We start from the raw sequence: 19,147 nt of genomic DNA, 5'->3' as shown, positions 1-19,147 counted from the left end.
AAATGCCATCTATTTCAACCAACATTTGTTAAGTGTTAAGCAAAAACACTTTTTTTTTAAAGACAACTTATTAGACTACAATTAAAACCAACTATGTCTCTTGATACCTGATGCCTGAAACAGGAGGTCAACAATTTTCGAGGCACACATGGATGACGTGCCAATCTACCAAAACCAGTGTCACTCCCTCCACCACTCAGTTATTTCAGTTTTTTTTTTTTTTCTCAACAGATTTACAAGCAAGTAGAGCAAGCAAGTAGATGAAATAATCTTAAAATGTCAGCATGTGTATTTTTGGGGCACATCTGAAGGTCAGAGAATAAGACATCAGGCTGTGGGAACATTTTCCCATGGGTTCAGACTCTCAGGCCAATTTCTTACACACGTGAATGAAGTAGCATGGGGCATTGGTTTGGCCAGGGTCATACTTCTTGAAGTCTCCGTAGACGCTGTGCTCCAGTTTGCTGCCAAAGGCCTCAGTCAACAAAGCAGTGAAGCTCTTCAGGCAGTGAGGGTAGTAGGACAGACGGAACTTACTAGGAACACACACAAACATCCATGAGACCTCATTGTGTCCAGTTAGGAAATGCAACAACCCAATAATACAAATGGTGCAAAATACAGTGTTCAGCTTTTATGGTTTTCTCGACTTTATTCAATATTCTGATGTGCAGTCTGTGTGGAGAAGGTGTGGCAGAAAGGTTTATTGTGTGTCTGGTCATACTTATTTTACCAGGCAGTTAACTCAAACCACTTTTTTCTAAACCTTAAACTTGTAGAATATAGTCATTCATGCGCTTGTGAATTGTATGATTATCATATTTCTGGTGATATTAATAAACAAGCAGCAGTGGCCTTGTTTAGGCTCATAGGAAATACAAGAAACAAGCTTATTTCAAGCTATGTGTAAGTTAATTTACACCTGATCCTATTATTAGTCATACATGTGGATAATAAAATTCTCTGCAACAAGCCCAGACATGTCCAGTAGGTCGCAGACTGGTATCTATTAATACAAGCAACAAATTGGGTGTCAATTGGTTGTGTCCGACAGCAGCCTATATGCAAGGTTCTTAAAATGGAGAAAGATCTCCACCTGGTGGACATTTACCAATAATGTAGGTACAACATTACCAAGAACTCTAGCATAGGCAAAGCAAGAAGGCACTCTTCGCCTTGCCTCCATCAAGGCCATATATTGTTTAAAACCTCATGTGGATCCTGGATCCAAAATATGTTCCAGATCAAATTCAAAATAAAATTCCTTATTTTCTCAGACAATATACATCTACTCACTACATTTCATCAACAGGCAATTCGCCCTATTGATGTTTCAAATCCCGCAAAACTTCAAAGAGGTCGCTGCTCTGCGAGATCTCAGTAACATTGAGAACTGCACTAACATGCTCTAATTGGGCTGTACTTTAACCGCTGCACACGGACAACAGCATTAACAATGCAACATAAAACTATTTATATATTGTGCCTAAAACTCTCATGAATATATTGTCTGGGTTTATAGACATTGTTATTGCGTTTGGTTTATGTAAACATATGAGAATCACAGTCTGTCTCTCCGTTATTTTCAGTGGGAGCTGCTGTGAGCTCCGCTCGCTTCCTGATCATGTCGTTCTGGGGGAAAGTGAAGTTTGCTCTTTAACGTCTTGATTATTGTTCTTTACAACACTGTTTGTCCTCTTTGTTCCAGACTAATATATATGTCTGAAATTCGGTTTGTGTTTATTAAATTCCACGCAGATTAAACATAGCAGATACGGATTATTTGTTATAATTGTTTTAGCGAGTTTTCAGGGTATCATCCATGCAGTCTCTTTTTAATGTGACGAAAAGCATAAAAAAATTACATTTTTGTAGTATAATATTCATTTACAGTTGTCATCATGTGGATTCTCTATGTTTGACTGCAGCGACTCTCTGGTGCGCAAGGGATTATGGGATACGTCAATTTTTTTAAAGTTAAATTTTGCTAAGTGCCATTCTTCTGGATCTCAGTTCAAGAATATATTCCAGCTCACCTCCAAAATTTAAATCAGTTTTTTTTTCACCCAGAGACCACTGGGATAGGCTCCAGCCTCTCCGTGACCCTTAATTGGAATAAGCAAGTTGAGAAAATGGATGGTCTACAACCCCAATTCCAATGAAGTTGGGACATTGTGTAAAATGTAAATAAAAAAAGAAGACAATGATTTGCAAACAACCTATCAATTGAATACACCACAAAGACAAGATATTTAATGTTCAAACTGATGAGATTTATTCTCATTGTCATTAAACGAGTGCAACAACAATGAAATTACGTTTACACTCCAATTACCTCAGACAAGATACAGCAATTTATCCACAATTATTACTTGTTTACCGTAATAATGGCACACATCAGAATTAAAGACAACACAAATACATTTGACATTGTTTATGTGCACTAAACTTGAAGCAGTCCGTCATCCGAATTGAGGTACAGTGGGTGAAGGCTACAGCAGGAGGGGCCCGTGCCCCTGCAGCATTAAAAACCATGCTGCCTTTGAGGTGGCAGGGAGTGTCCAGGGTGAGGAGAGTGGAGAGACACGGGGGGGGGATAAGGATGGAGGGAGGGAGACAAACTTTATTGTTTTTGTGCAAATATCTTCTCGTTTTGAAATGGATGCCTGCAACATGTTTCAAAAAAGCTGGGATGGGGCAACAAAAGAATGGGAAAGTTGATGAATGCTCAAAGAACACCTGTTTAGAACTTTCCACAGGTGAACATGTTAATTGGAAACAGGTGAGTGTCATGATTGGGTATAAAAGGAGCATCCCCAAAAGGCTCATCCATTCACAAGCAAAGATGAGGCGAGGGTCACCACTTTGTGAACAACTGTACTTTATTCTTGTGTTAATCTTAGGAGTGGTTTACTTGTAGGAAGTTTATTGTTTTGTTTAGTTTTTACTGTTCCTACAAGTGTAATATTTCTGCTACATTTTCAGTTGAACTGCTGTAAATTTTAATTCATTTATTTACATCTGTGTGAATCCTGTGTGAGCCTGAGTAGTGGTTAGCTTATTCATTACACTAGTAATTCCCTTCGGCTTCTCCCTTGTTTGCACTCGGGGTCGCCACAGCAGATCCAAGGTGGATCTGCATGTTGATTTGGCACAGGTTTTACGCCGGATGCCCTTCCTGATGCAACTCCACATTACATGGAGAAATGTGGCAGGGGTGGGATTTGAACCCAGAACCTTCCAAACTGAAACCAAACGCATTAACCACTTGGCCACCAGCCCTGCCTAGCTTATTCATTACACTATGTAACAAATTTTTATTTTTGTTTTGTTCCTGGGTACACAGTGTGTTTTCCTAACCTGTTATGCCTTAAATAAATAGAAAATAGCTGTTATTCCACAGAAACTTTGCTTCTGTGATCAGGACAATGATATTTTGAAATTTGTCTGTTTTCAAGAATATTCTTGATTCGCCTTCACTACTAATACAATAACATGCTTTTGTAGGGCGGTATGCATTTTCAGAGGCCCGATGTTCACGCCCAGTCGCCCAAAATGACAGCAGCTGTCATTGCGGGTGACTGGCAGTGAACGGAGGGACGCAGAAAATGCATGCCGCACGACAACAGCATGTTATTTGCATTATTATCACTTTTTACTGAGATACACAACACGTAACGCGTACATAAAAAGTTGGCTCACTTAACTTCTGCCGCCTGGCTCGTGCGCTGCTGTTGAAATTCAGCAGTGCATCCTCATCAAGCTGGCTGCTGCTGTTCACTGTCGACCTATCCATGAGAAAATCATCCGGAATATCCATATTGGGACCAAAACACACTTCTCGCCTTTTAATCTTTTCCTCTGCGGACAGTTCTTGGGCTGCGCGCGCACTATGACATCATTTGTTTACGCACAGCGGGTGGGTATAGCCAGATACCGTCGATGTAAATCTACGATACCGGCCTAGCAATGCCCCGGTAAAGTGATAATAATACTGAGTAGTCTTCTACAATATTCTTTAACTGCTAAAACTGTCCAGAATTTTCTAGAAGTTTCCAGAATTATCTAGAAATTTCAAGAAACTTTTAGAACTTTCTAGAACGTTGAAAAAAATAAAATCAAAGTTTGTGCTGAATGTAGTCATTTTTCCATAGACTTTAGACATAAGCAGTTGAAATATAACACTTAGAAGCCAGGAACAAAAATTGTGTTACATAGTGTTATTGGTTAGCTCGTGCTTGCTTGGCTATACTCTTGAATTTCTTGGTGCACAAAGTACACTACTTTACACCCTCTGTAAATCCTGTGTGATGTTGGAAGATAGGGTGGCTCTCTTTGAGAGCCGTGTCCGTAAGTTAGAGCAGCTTCTTAGCTCAGTGGAGTTAGATGTTACGGGCAATTTAGATGAGGTTAGTGTTGGGCCGGCTAGCGAGCCCATTAGCATCAGCCTAGAAACACAGGCTGTGGAGGACAGCTTTCAGACTGGCTAGGCGGAGGAAGCCCCGTAGGGCTTGGTGCCCGGTTGTGGTACCCCATTCACCCTCACCACTGCGAACTGCAAATCGGTTCTCCCCCTTGGATTTGCTTGATGTGAATTCTCTGAGCCCACGAGTGACTTCCACTCCTGTCTCCAGGCTGAAACGTTGGACTTTAGTGATAGGGGATTCTATCATCCGCAAGGCCAGCTGACTTTAAATGTATTCTTGGGGTCAGAGCTCCTGACATTGCTTCCCACCTTAGTATGCTGACGCTGCAGAAGGGAAGACAGACTAAGGAACATGACGAGATACAGTCACATAGTTCTTCACGTCGGCACCATGATGTCAAGATGAAGCACTCAGGTCACAAAAATGGATGTAGAGAGGACTTGTGACCTTGCCAGAAAGATGTGTTGGCATTGATTTATAGTCTCTGGTCGCCTCCCCTCCCAGGGTAATAATGAGGCGTTTAGCAGGCTGACATCATTAAATAGGTGGCTGGCGCAATTTTGTAGACAGCAAGGCTTTAGCTTTATTGATAACTGGCCCTCGTTCTGGGGCCGCCGTGACTTGCTGATGCTGGATGGCCTCCACCCTACTGGGGAAGGCGCCACCATCTTGTCTGCGAACATAGATAGAGCTCTACAGGGAGGGTAACATTAGGAATTTACAGCAGGCCACAGAGCAGGTGATTAGAGACCCTGCAAGGCCTATGACAAATGTGGGTGTGGAATCCATTAGCTTAGCGGGGAAATTAGTGCAGAAAATCCACTGTGGTGATCGTGCAGTTTATCTGCCAGGGAAGGAAATTCAATAAGGAGACTGTGGCCTGCTTCCATAGATGTGTCCATAATAATCATAGAGGGATATGCTTTGCAAACTTAATGACCATTACTACATTGGATGATGTTGAAATTGAGGATGGCCCGGTGGTTGTTACAACAATATCAAAGATTTTGTGTCTGCTACCTACAACACGCGTGGAATGTCTCAAACCTAAACCTTCTAGGCACCTTATATATATGCTACTCTGGAACCACCCCTAAACCCAAACAGTTCAACTGTCAACCCCACTGAGGTCCTTAGTCTGGGTCTCATTAGCATAAGATCACTGTCCTCAAAATCATTGTTGGTTATGATCTAATTATTGATCATCACTTAGATATGATTGGATTCTGTGAAACCTGGCTTAAACCTACAGCTGTCCTCTCCTTAAATGAGGCCTGCCCACCAGCATGCACATTTAGTCACGTCCCTCGTGATGTGTAGCAAGGTTGTGTTGCTCTTATGGATGTGTTGCTCTTATTTATAAATCTAGGTTTAGCTTATTAGCTGTTGGGGGTCACAAATATAACTCGTTTGAGCATCTGATTCTTCCCTCTGCTCAGGATGTTATGCATTGCCAAGGTCAGAAGAATAAAAATCTGCCATATTACTTTGTCACTGTATATAGGCCTCCTGGCCCATATTCTGAATTCTTAGATGAATTTGGTGCATTCATCTTTAACTTGTCAACTAGTGCAGATAACATTCTGATCATTGGTGGCTTTAACGTTCCTAGAAATAAGCCTTCTGATCAACTCTGCAAATCATTTATGGAAATGGTGGATGCATTAGGATTTCGGCAATGCATTCAGGACTCGATGCACATTAGTGGAAATATCCTGGATTTGGTTCTGGCATGTGGTATTGCTGTCACGAATATTGACCTCATGCCTCTTACATCAGTGGTCTCTGATCACTCACTTATTAAGTTTACAGTTTCTCTGCCATGTTTAGTGGAACAACAACCTTATATATCACTGCAGCGATGCATTAACTCCTCTAAGACTGAACTCGAAGCTAAACTGCCTGATGTTTTAGCTTCACATTTGGCAAATACCCAATCAGTAGACAGTCTTGTGGATAGTTTAAACTCAGTACTCAAAACTACAGTTGACATGATTGCACCACCTGTGTTAAAACTGCGCTCCCCCAAAACACAGTCACCTTGGTTCAGTGATTACCTGCGTGACCTCAAGCATAAGGCTAGAGGTCTAGAATGGAAATGGCATAGCTCAAAATTAGAAGTATTCCACCTTGCATGGCATGATGCTATCTTAGACTATAAACATACATTATTGGCTACAAAGCGGACCTATTACTCTGATTTGATCAACAAAAACAAGCAGAACTCAAAGTTCTTGTTCGACATGGTGGCAACACTTATTCATGGACAACCACCTGTAGTTCGCTCTCCTTTTACAGCACAAGATTTCCTGGATTACTTTGAGAAGAAAATAGAAGACATTCAGTTAAACATAACCCAGCATGCCTTAATCCAGCCACTACACCCTGCTATTGATGTGGGCGCCATTACTGAGGTATTACCTAGATTTACAGAATTTGATAGTGTCTCACTAGGCATGCTGACAAAACTCGTCACACTAGTCGAGTAACTCGAATAATTCGATTACAAAAAATGTTTGAGGCAAATTCTGTGCCTCGAAGCTTTGTTTAACATTGTAGTACATATGCCAGGCCTGTGTGTGGCGCTGCAACATCCGCAGGAAAAAAAAACAGAAGACGACTGGAGCATAATAGCTAATCAAATTAGCAACGATAAATACCGCTTTCCAAAGTGACACAGAGTAAAATAAAGCCTTTTAAGATAAAGATGGTCCACGCTGATCATCTGAAATAGATTTACTGTGCATTTAAAGTGAATCAGTGTGTTTGTCTATTTTTAAAAAACACATGGTCTGCTCTACGTGGGAAGGGACTATTGACACGGTGGCCAGCTGCTGTCTCTCTCTGCTCAGTGTGAGGGGCTGTCAAACCGGGCGAGTCACAGCTCTGCCCCCGGCTACATTGACAAACAGCAGAAGACCACTCTTCTGTGTTTCCCTCAGACTCACACTGAGTGTTTGACTTTTTAAATTTTGCTTTTTTGGGCAACACACAACACTTCACATGGTAACTTAAAATAATAGTAAAAAACTGACTGCGGGTCTTGCATGTTCAACCTCCAGCTGAAATGCATCTGCTGAATTGCAGAGAAAGAGGGATAAAAGAAATCACGCAGGGACCCAGTCCATCAACCTTGATTAAAAAACAAAAACAAAACTTAATAATAAACAGCGCAATTACAATAGGGTCCTCGTAGGACGTTGCCTACTCGGGCCCTAAAAATGGTTAAATTTTTAAAAACAAAACCGAAAGCCACATCCCATCTCCATTTCAGCAAAATGCCAACACTTTGGTGCAGTGACACTGTGCCATTGCTTAGGGAGAACCCTGGACTATTGATGTTGTTTAAAAACGCAAAAGTACTTTTTATCCGATTACTCGATTAATCGCCAGATTAATCGATAGAATACTTGATTACTAAAATAATCGATAGCTGCAGCCCTACTGGAAATTAATAATCTTTCTTTAACTTCTGGATCTGCTCCTACATGTTTCAAATCTGCAGTGATTAAACCATTACTTAAGAAAACTAATCTTGACCCTAGAGTACTGAAAAACTATCGGCCGATAGCAAATCTATCATTTTGCTCTAAAATTCTGGAAAAAGTGGTGTCACGGCAGCTCGTGGACTATCTTACTGAGAATAATCTCTTTGAGCCATTACAGTCTGCTTTTCGAAAATATCATTCCACAGAGACGGCTCTCACTAAAGTGATAAATGATCTTCTCCTTGTAATGGATTCAGACAACACTATGGTTCTGGTGCTGTTAGATCTCAGTGCTGCATTTGATATTGTGGCTCATATTCTACTTGATAGAGAGGAGAATCATTTTGGGATTACTGGGAGTGCCCTTGCATGGTTGACGTCATACTTGACCAGTTGTTCTGTGTTTTGTACAGTAACACTACCTCTAACCTTAGTGACATGAAATTTGAGGTTCCACAGGGGTCCGTCTTAGGCCCCCTGCTTTTCTCCCTTTATACAGCACCTTTTGGGCACATATTGCAACGTTTTGGGATTACCTTTCACTGCTATGCTGATGATACTCAGTAATACATGCCGATAACTGCTGGTAATCTCATTCACATAAAATCCTTAGAGGATTGCCTTGCATCAGTGAGAAGTTGGATGTCTAGAAATGTCCTACTTTTAAACTCTGATAACACTGAACTGATGGTTCTTGGTCCAGTGAGACATCGGCATCAATTTGACCAGTTAATGCTTAGCCTCGGCTCCTGTGTTATACATGACACTGACAAAGTGAGGAACCTTGGGGTAATTTTTGATCCTACATTGTCCTTTGACCTCCACATTAGAAATATTACGAGGACTGCTTTCTTCCATCTGTGAAATATAGCCAACATTCGTCCCATCCTGTCTATGGCTGATGCTGAGATCCTGATCCATGCATTCATCTCTTCTAGATTGGACTACTGCAATGTTCTATTTTATGGTTTACCATAGTCCAGCATTAGGGCTCTCCAATTGGTTCAAAATGCTGCAGCCAGATGTTTGACACGAAGCAGAAAGATCGACCACATTACACCCATTTTGGCATCTCTTCACTGGCTTCCTGTCCCAGTGAGATCAGATTTTAAGGTTCTGCTTCTAGTCTTTAAAATTGTTCATGGACTAGCACCTCCCTACTTAGCTGACCTAATTAAACCCTACGTACCGGCCTGGGCTTTGCATTGGCAGGGTGCAGGACTACTTTGTGTCCCTAGGGTGAATAAAAAGTCTGCAGGTCATAGAACCTTCTCTTATTGTGCCCCTGTTCTGTGGAATGATCTCCCTGCGTCAATAAAAGTCAGATTCTGTGGAGACTGTCAAGTCCAGACTTAAGACACACTTATTTTCCCTTTCGTATGGCTAGCATATAGGCATAGTATAGTTTTGCGCTTTTTACTCTTTTAATTCATTTTATTAGGAAACGGAGCGTACCGCAGCCTCAACTTTACCTGAATTCTGGGTCTTTTAGTGAAGCTTAGGGCTAGTGGCCGGTGATCACCTTAGTATTTCCTGTTTTTCTTGTTGTTTAATGCTGGCAAACTTTACTGTATTTCTTGTCTTTCTGATGCCTGATTCTGTTTTTTCTCTCTCTGTTTAAGGTGCGGCTCCATCCAGAGATGGGTGTGGTGTTTGTGCTGCAGACCCTCCTGCCCTGTGCACCAACTGCATTTCCTGTATATTCATTTTGTGAATTGTTTTGTAATTTATGTCTGTAGCATGGCCCAAGCAGAGGGTCCGCCCTTTGAGTCTGGTCTGCTTGAGGTTTCTTCATTAGAGGGAGTTTTTCCTTACCACTGCTGCTCTGGGGGTTAGTAAGGTTAGACCTTACTTGTGTGAAGAGCCTTGAGGCAACTCTGTTGTGATTTGGCGCTATATAAATGAAAATAAATTGAAATTGAATTGAACTGTGTGAGAAAATAGTCCAGCAGTTTAAGAACAATGTTTCTCAACATTCAATTGCAAGGAATTTAGGGATTCCATCATCTACAGTCCATAATATATTCAGAAGATTCACAGAATCTGGAGAACTTTCTACACGTAAGCAGCAAGGCTGAAAACCAACACTGAATGCCCGTGACCTTCGATCCCTCAGGCAGCACTGCATTTAAAACTGACATCATTGTGTAAAGGATCTTACCACGTGGGCTCAGGAACACTTCAGAAAACCACTGTCAGTTAACACAGTTCATCGCTACATCTACAAGTGCAATTTAAAACTCTACCATGCAAAGCGAAAGCCATACATCAACAACATCCAGAAATGCCGCCACCTTCTGTGGGCCTGAGCTCATCTGAAGTGGACATATGCAAAGTGTTAAGTGTGCTGTGGTCTGAGTCCACATTTCAAATTGTTTTTGGAAATCATGGATGTCGTGTCCTCTGGGCAAAAGAGGAAAAAGACCATCCAGATTGTTACCAGCGCAAAGTTCAAAAGCCAGCATTTGTGATGGTATGGGGGTGTGTTAATGCCCATGGCGTGTGCAAATTACACATCTGTGATGGCACCATCAATGCTGAAAGGTACATCGAGGTTTTGGAGTAACACATGCTGCCATCCAAGCAACGTCTTTTTCAGGGACGTCCCTGCTTATTTCAGCAAGACAGTGCCAAGCCACATTCTGCACGTGTTACAACAGCGTGGCTTTATAGTAAAAGAGTGCGGGTACTAGACTGGCCTGCCTGCAGTCCAGATCTGTCGCCCATTGAAAATGTGTGGCGCATTATGAAGCACAAGATACACCAACGGAGACCCCGGACTGTTGAACAACTGAAGTCGTACATCAAGCAAGAATGGGAAAGAATTCCACCTACAAAGCTTCAACAATTAGTGTCCTCAGTTCCCAAACGCTTATTGAGTGTTGTTAGAAGGAAAGGTGACGTAACACAGTGGTAAACATACCACTGTCCCAGCTTTTTTTAAATGTGTTTCAGGCATCCATTTCAAAAAGAGCAAATATTTGCACAAAAACAATAAAGTTTATCAGTTTGAACATTAAATATCTTGATGAGCAAAAACAAAGAGTTCACTGCGGTTCTGTATAGCACAAACAAATCTGGTGCAACCAGGTAGGACTAATTTGTAAAAGAGAAAAATAACTGGTGCAACACAGAAATAAGTGCCAGAAAATTTAATAATGTGCTGAAAGCAAAAATGTTCAAAGGGACCGTTTTGATGTGAGAGTCACATCTTCTTCAGAATCCTGCATAAACAGAGATGGTACAGCTTGAATACTAATAAGAAGCAGGTGTCCTAATGCTTTCAAAGGGGCATGACCATCCGTCAGACACAACACTCACTCAATTAGTAATCAGTTCATGATTAGAAACACACTGTCCCAAAACACACAAAACTAAAACCAGACTAAAAAACAATTATTAGAGAAAACAAGTAAATTTTAGATCTTCATTCAGACCAAAAGGTTCCAAGGTGCCTAAAGTGTAAATCCAGAATGCTTCTGAGTAGGGATTGCTGTTTTATGTTCAGCTATCTGTAATTTAAGTTGACGTTTTGTTTGGCCAATATATGCCAATCCACAAGGGCATTTTAAAATATATACTACATGAGTGGTATTACAATTGCTAAATGAAGAAATAGGATATTGCTTACCAGTGCGAGGATGAGAGAAACATGACGCATTAGTGGAATTTGAACAATGTGCACAATTACCACATCTGAAGAAACCTTTTGGTGGGCTGGAGGGCCAGGCAGTTGAGACAGGATTGATCATATCTGAATGAACAAGTCTATCACGAATATTTCGGGCACGCCTAAATATAAATTTAGGCGGTTCAGCACAGATGTCTTTAAGTGTGGGATCACTCTTCAGAATGTGCCAATATTTATAAATTATGTTTTTTATTCTACCCGCAAATCGAGTGTAGCAGGTAGAAAAAAAAAACAATTTAGATGTTGTAGAAGATTTAGATTTTTTTCTTAAGTAAAAAGGCACGATCAGTATTTAGAGCTCTGTCCTATGCTTTATCAGTTAGTTCTACTATAACCACGTTGTTCAAACAGAGTTGCTAGATAGGCTGCTTTTGACATAAAGTCCGTGATAGAACTACAGTTTCTTCTAACTCGCAAGAACTAACCCACTGGTATGTTGCGAACTAAATAGGGCAGATGATTACTATCAGCTCTCAATAAAGTATTTCTACTAAGAGGTTTGTGGTAAATAGTTGATTGCAAAAAAATTGACATCCTTATAAATAGTGAGATCTAATAAAATCTATGGAATGAGGATTATAGTTCATAGTAAAAGATAAATAATCCGTGGTGGAATAATATAATTCAAAAATTGATGTAAGTCATCATATGTGCCCCTCCAAATTAAGAGTACGTCATCAATGTATCTGCGCCATAATGATATTTTTGAGTGAAAAGGGTTATTTTCAGTACTAAAGATATGTTTCTCTTCTCAAAAGCCCATCACTAAACAGGCGTATGATGGAGCAAAAGCACTCCCCATAGCAGTCCCCTGTAGTTGTAGATAAAATTTGTCTATTTAAAAAAAATTATTCGATAAGACAATCTCAACCAATTTAATCAAAATTCTGAAGGTGGCAGCACATCAATAGGACGTTCGGCAAGATAGATGGAAATGGCTTCTAAGCCTGCGTGGTGAGGTATGCATGTACACGCAACAAAAATATAAACGCAACACTTTTGGTTTTGCTCCCATTTTGTATGAGATGAACTCAAAGATCTAAAACTTTTTCCACATACACAATATCATCATTTCCCTCAAATATTGTTCACAAACCAGGCTAAATCTGTGATAGTGAGCACTTCTCCTTTGCTGAGATAATCCATCCCACCTCACAGGTGTGCCATATCAAGATGCTGATTAGACACCATGATTAGTGCACAGGTGTGCCTTAGACTGCCCACAATAAAAGGCCACTCTGAAAGGTGCAGTTTTATCACACAGCACAATGCCACAGATGTCGCAAGATTTGAGGGAGTGTGCAATTGGCATGCTGACAGCAGGAATGTCAGAAACCGTCTCAGGGAAGCTCATCTGCATGCTCATCGTCCTCATCGGGGTCTCGACCTGACTCCAGTTCGTCGTCGCAACTTCGCACAGCCATTGAAGAGGAGTGGACCAACATTCCACAGGCCACAATTGACAACCTGATCAACTCTATGCGAAGGAGATGTGTTGCACTGCATGAGGCAAATGGCGGTCACACCAGATACTGACTGGTATCCCCCCAATAAAACAAAACTGCACCTTTCAGAGTGGCCTTTTATTGTGGGCAGTCTAAGGCACACCTGTGCACTAATCATGGTGTCTAATCAGCATCTTGATATGGCACACCTGTGACGTGGGATGGATTATCTCAGCAAAGGAGAAGTGCTCACTATCACAGATTTAGACTGGTTTGTGAACAATATTTGAGGGAAATGGTGATATTGTGTATGTGGAAAAAGTTTTAGATCTTTGAGTTCATCTCATACAAAATGGGAGCAAAACCAAAAGTGTTGCGTTTATATTTTTGTTGAGTATATATAGACTTTGTGCATCCAAAGACACAAGGATATCATCACTTGCACAATTCCAGTTATTGATTAGATTTAGAACATCAGTGGTATCCTCAAGATACAAAGGTAATTTACGAACAAACTTTGCCAGAAAGAAGTCAACAAATTGTGAAAGGGGCTCAGTAAGACTCCCTATTCCAGAAACAATGGGCCGTAATGGAGGATCATCCAATTTGTGAATTTTGGGTACACCATAAAATACTGGACAACGAGGGTATTCACTTAAAAGGAAGGCCGTCTCTTTTTCTGTTGTCCAGCCCTTCTTATGAGATGAGTCAATAAATTCATGAATCATACTATTAATATTAGAGGTGGGATTGGAAGATAAAAGTTGATAGTGTTTGGCATTATTCAACCATTTCAATATACCATTTTCATACTTCTCCAACCCCATAACAACAACAGCACCCCCCTTATCGGCGGGGCGAATGATGATATCCCGTCTGGATTCCAAAGATCGTAATACATCCAATTCACTCTTTGTCATATTCTTATTTTTAGATGGACATAAAGCCCCTAATTTAGCAAGTTCCCACTCACCTACCTGGCTAACAGTCACTATAGTAGGATTTAAATTTGAAGACGGCAAAAAACTTGATTTCTTTTTAAGGTCGTGGTGCCTCTCAATCCAGCAGTTCCTCTTTTTTGGATGAAGGCCCCACTCGTCGAGCAGTAAGACGCAGCGGGGCTCGAGGGGGAAGAAGAAGAGAGCCCCCGCTGCCCACTCGCTGGTCCTTGCGGATGCATCTGAGGAGACTGATTAACATCTCTGATTCTGTCCTTACAGCTACTGAGACAGCGGTTCTTCAGAAAGGACTCTCCTTTGCCCCGTCTAACCACCTTGACTCTTTTTCTCTTATAGTTGATTCTTTCAAATTCTTTAGACAGCTGCATTTGAAATATTTTTTTTCCAAATCTAATAATGAGTCTAATAAAAGGGATTTGGATTCTAATATTAGTGAGCCTCTAAGAGAAGTTACTCCTTTTAAAAAGAAATCAAATTTTTTGCCATCTTCAAATTTAAATCCTACTATAGTGACTGTAGTCACATTTACGAGTTCGCAACATACCAGTGGGTCAGTTCTTGCGAGTTTGAAGAAACTGTAGTTCTATCACGGTCTTTATGTCAAAAGCAGCCTATCTAGCAACTCTGTTTGAACAACATGGTTATAGTAGAACTAACATTGGTAAAGCATGGGACAGAGCTCTAAATACTGATCGTGCCTCTTTACTTAAGAAAAAAAAAATCTAAATCTTCTTCAACATCTAAATTGTTTTTTTTTTCTACCTGCTATACTCCATTTGTGGGAAGAATAAAAAACATAATTTATAAATATTGGCACATTCTGAAGAGTGATCCCACACTTAAAGACATCTGTGCTGAACCACCTAAATTTATATTTAGGTGTGCCCATAAAATTTGTGATAGACTTGTTCATTCAGATATGATCAGTCCCGTCTCAACTGCCTGGCTCTCCAGCCCACCAAAAGGTTTCTTCACATGTGGTAATTGTGCACATTGTTCAAATTCCACTAATGCTTCATGTTTCTCTCATCCTCACACTGGTAAGCAATATCCTATTTCTTCATTTATCAATTGTAATACCACTCATGTAGTATATATTTTAAAATGCCCTTGTGGATTGGCATATATTGGCCAAACAAAACGTCAACTTAAATTACAGATAGCTGAACATAAAACAGCAATCCGTACTCAGAATTTAACCTATGCCATGGCAAGGCACTATAAACGGTCATGGTTCTCCAGCATCTTTAAAATTTTGAGGGAATGAGAGAATCATAGCGCCACCCAGAGGTGGTGATATTATTAAAAAACTCTTATGTAGAGAAGCATTTTGGATTTACACTTTAGGCACCTTGGAACCTTTTGGTCTGAATGGAGATCTAAAATTTACTTGTTTTCTCTAATAATTGTTTTTTAGTCTGGTTTTAGTTTTGTGTGTTTTGGGACAGTGTGTTTCTAATCATGAACTGATTACTAATTGAGTAAGTGTTGTGTCTGACGGATGGTCATGCCCCTTTGAAAGCATTAGGACACCTGCTTCTTATTAGTATTTAAGCTGTACCATCTCTCTTTGTGCAGGACTCTGAGGAAGATGTGACTCTCACATCGAAATGTTAGTCCCATTGAACATTTTTGCTTTCAGCACATTATTAAATTTTCTGGCACTTATTTCTGTGTTGCACCAGTTATTTTTCTCTTTTATATATCTTGTCTTTGTGGTGTATTCAATTGAATATAGGTTGAAGAGGATTTGAAAATCATTGTATTCTGTTTTTAATTTACATTTCACGCAACGTCACAACTTCATTGGAATTGGGGTTGTACTGTATTTGCTCACCAAATTTCATTGTAATCTGTTCATTGCTTTTCACTGTTTTTGCTCCCATTTTTCATGAGCTGAAATCAAAGATCTAAAACATTTTTAATCTATACAAAAGACCTGTTTCTTTCAAATATTGTTAACAAATCTGTCTAAATCTGTTAGTGAGCACTTCTCCATTGCCGATATGATCCATCCCACCTCACAAGTGTGGCATATCAAGATGCTGATTTGACAGCATGATTATTGCACAGGTTCAGGCTCCTCTCCTGTGGAACCAGCTCCCAATTCAGATCAGGGAGACAGACACCCTCTCTACTTTTAAGATTAGGCTTAAAACCTTCCTTTTTGCTAAAGCTTATAGTTAGGGCTGGATCAGGTGACCCTGAACCATCCCTTAGTTATGCTGCTATAGACGTAGACTGCTGGGGGGTTCCCATGATGCACTGTTTCTTTCTCTTTTTGCTCTGTATGCACCACTCTGCATTTAATCATTAGTGATCGATCTCTGCTCCCCTCCACAGCATGTCTTTTTCCTGGTTCTCTCCCTCAGCCCCAACCAGTCCCAGCAGAAGACTGCCCCTCCCTGAGCCTGGTTCTGCTGGAGGTTTCTTCCTGTTAAAAGGGAGTTTTTCCTTCCCACTGTAGCCAAGTGCTTGCTCACAGGGGGTCGTTTTGACCGTTGGGGTTTTACATAATTATTGTATGGCCTTGCCTTACAATATAAAGCGCCTTGGGGCAACTGTTTGTTGTGATTTGGCGCTATATAAAAAAATTGATTGATTGATTGATTGACAGGTGTGCCTTAGGCTGGCCACAATAAAAGGCCACTCTGAAATGCGCAGTCTTGCTTTGGGGGGGCGGTCAGAACACCAGTCAGTATCTGGTGTGACCACCATTTGCCTCATGTTGTGCAACACATCTCCTTCGCATAGAGTTTATCAGGTTGTTGATTATGGCCTGTGGAATGTTGGTCCACTCCTCTTCATTGGTTGTGTGAAGTTGCTAGATATTGGCAAGAACTGGAACACAATGTTACACACCAATCCAGAGCATCCCAAACATGCTTAATGGCTGACATGTCCAGTGAGTATGCTGGCCATGCAAGAACTGGGATGTTTTCAGCTTCCAGCAATTGAGTACAGATCCTTGCAATATAGGGCAGTGCATTATCATGCTGCAACATGAGGTCATGGTTGTGCATGAATGGCACAACAACGAGCCTCAGGATCTCATCACAGTATCTCTGTGCATTCAAAATCCCATCAATAAAATACACCTGTGTTCATTGTCCACAGCATACGCCTACCCATATCATAACCCCACCACTACCATGGGCCACTCGCTCCACAAAGCTGACATCAGTACACCGCTCACCCACACAACGCCACACATGCTGTATGCCATCTGCCCTGAAAAATTTAAACTGGTGTTCCCGACCTAACGGTCCCCTCTAACAATAGATCCGCCCTGCTTCACTGCGCATGCGTCTGAGAGTGACTCAGTCTGTACACCAGAGGTCTCAAACTGATTCCAGAAAGGTCCAAGAGGGTGCAGGTTTTCTTTGTAACCACCCACTCCACCAGGTGATTTTACTGATTAACTGATTCCATTTGCTCAAAGTGATGTTAATCAATGAAATCACCTGGTGGAGTGGGTGGTTACAAAGAAAACCTGCACCCTCTCAGCCTTTCCTGGAATCAGTTTGAGACGTCTGCTCTACCCCCAAAGCAATCAAAGGGAATAATGTGATTATTAACCATCAGGTGACAAGGTAAAACCTCTTAAATCATTCTAAAGTCAGTTTTTGAGCAGAAATGAGCCGATAATCTGTGAATCCCTACTGATGCTCCGAAATGATGTAGGTGCAGCATCAGCATGTCAGACTCAGACATGCTGCTGTGGCACTCTGATTGCTCCCCCATCTTTTATTATGAAATAATGCTGAATTTATATGGAAAGGAATGTTGTACAAAAGCTTCAGATATTGGGCGCTGAGACAGATGATGACTGGAGGGCAGTCTGAAGCAGAAACGAGGTGATAATCGGTAAATCGCTGCTGATGCTTAGAAATGACGCATGTGCAGTGAAGGCAGGGTGGACTGATTTTTAGGGTGACCGTAAGATCGGCAACACCGGGATTCATCCATGATGAGAACACCTCTCACACATGCCAGACGCCATTGAATGTGAGCATTTGCTCACTCAAGTTGGTTACAATGTTGAACTGCAGTCAGATCAAGAACCCAATGAGCACGACAAGCAGCAGATGAGCTTCCCTGAGATGGTTTCTGACAGTTTGCGTAGAAATTCTTTGGTTCTGCAAACTGATTATTCCAGCAGCTGTTTGGGTGGCTGGTGTCAGACCATCTTGGAGGTAAACATGCTGGATGTGAAGGTCTTGGTCTGGTATGTTTACATGTGGTCTATGGTTGTCAGGCCGGTTGAATGTACTGCCAAATTCTCCCTCAAAACTTGTGAAATCTGTGGCATTGTGCTGTGTGATAAAACGACACACTTCAGAGTGGCCTTTTACTGTGGCCAGCCTAAGGCACACCTGTGCAGTAATTATGCTGTCTAATCAGCATGTTGATATGCCACACCTGTGAGGTGGGATGGATTATCTCGCAAAGGAGATGTGCTCACTAACACAGGTTTAAACAAATTTGTCAACGATATTTGAGAGAATTGTCTTTTGTGTCCACAGAAAATGTTTTAGATGTTTGAGTTCAGCTCATGAAAATGAGAGCAAAAATGTGTTGCGTTTATATTTTTGTTCAGTGTATATTCACTGACTCACTGCAATTTGCAGGGTCACTGCTTCTGCCAAAACTCTAGGAAATATCTGAAGAGACTATTTGCCATGCATCACATTTATAATTCAACATCTAAGACCAGTGCAGGAGTAGAAGAAGAATTTGTCATTGTACATATACATGCAACAGAATCTGTCCTCTGCATTTAACTAAATCCAAATTACAGTTAGACACAATCCAACCACTAGGAGCAGTGAGCAGCCACAGTCCGGCACCAAGGGACCAACTCCAGTTGTAAAGACTCTGCCTTGTAGTGGGGCTGTTAAGCATAAGAATTGTGCACAAAATGAAAGAAGCATGGAACTTTCAGGATTTGCTGTTGATGACATAAGCATTGATTTAAGATTTGGAGGCATTCGCAGTTTGACCCCTGGGGTCAGGTAGAGGTCATTGACCTGTAGGATATGAAATTTCTATGTATGAAATTACAAATTGATGTGTCTTAGGACCTAAATGTGATGGAAATGTAAACTAAATGTATATTTCCATGTTTCTGAGCATG

The 19,147-nt window shown here is 41.0% G+C and overlaps 1 protein-coding gene across 1 annotated transcript in view; it reads right to left on the bottom strand.

The window, feature by feature from the left end:
• Positions 1–348: 348 nt before the first annotated feature.
• gnmt (glycine N-methyltransferase) overlaps positions 349–19,147 on the bottom strand; it is a 45,884-nt gene continuing 27,085 nt past the window's right edge. The window contains exon 6 of the mRNA XM_034159563.1: positions 349–536. Within this exon, the coding sequence (XP_034015454.1) occupies positions 365–536 (172 nt within the window). The 3' untranslated portion in view covers positions 349–364. The remainder of the gene's footprint in view (positions 537–19,147) is intronic.

This window comes from Thalassophryne amazonica, chromosome 19 (genome assembly GCF_902500255.1).
Source record: "Thalassophryne amazonica chromosome 19, fThaAma1.1, whole genome shotgun sequence".
Taxonomy (NCBI): Eukaryota; Metazoa; Chordata; class Actinopteri; order Batrachoidiformes; family Batrachoididae; genus Thalassophryne; species Thalassophryne amazonica.
The sequence above is the reverse complement of the archived record's forward strand: the minus strand, read 5'-3'. Positions and strand labels throughout refer to the sequence as shown.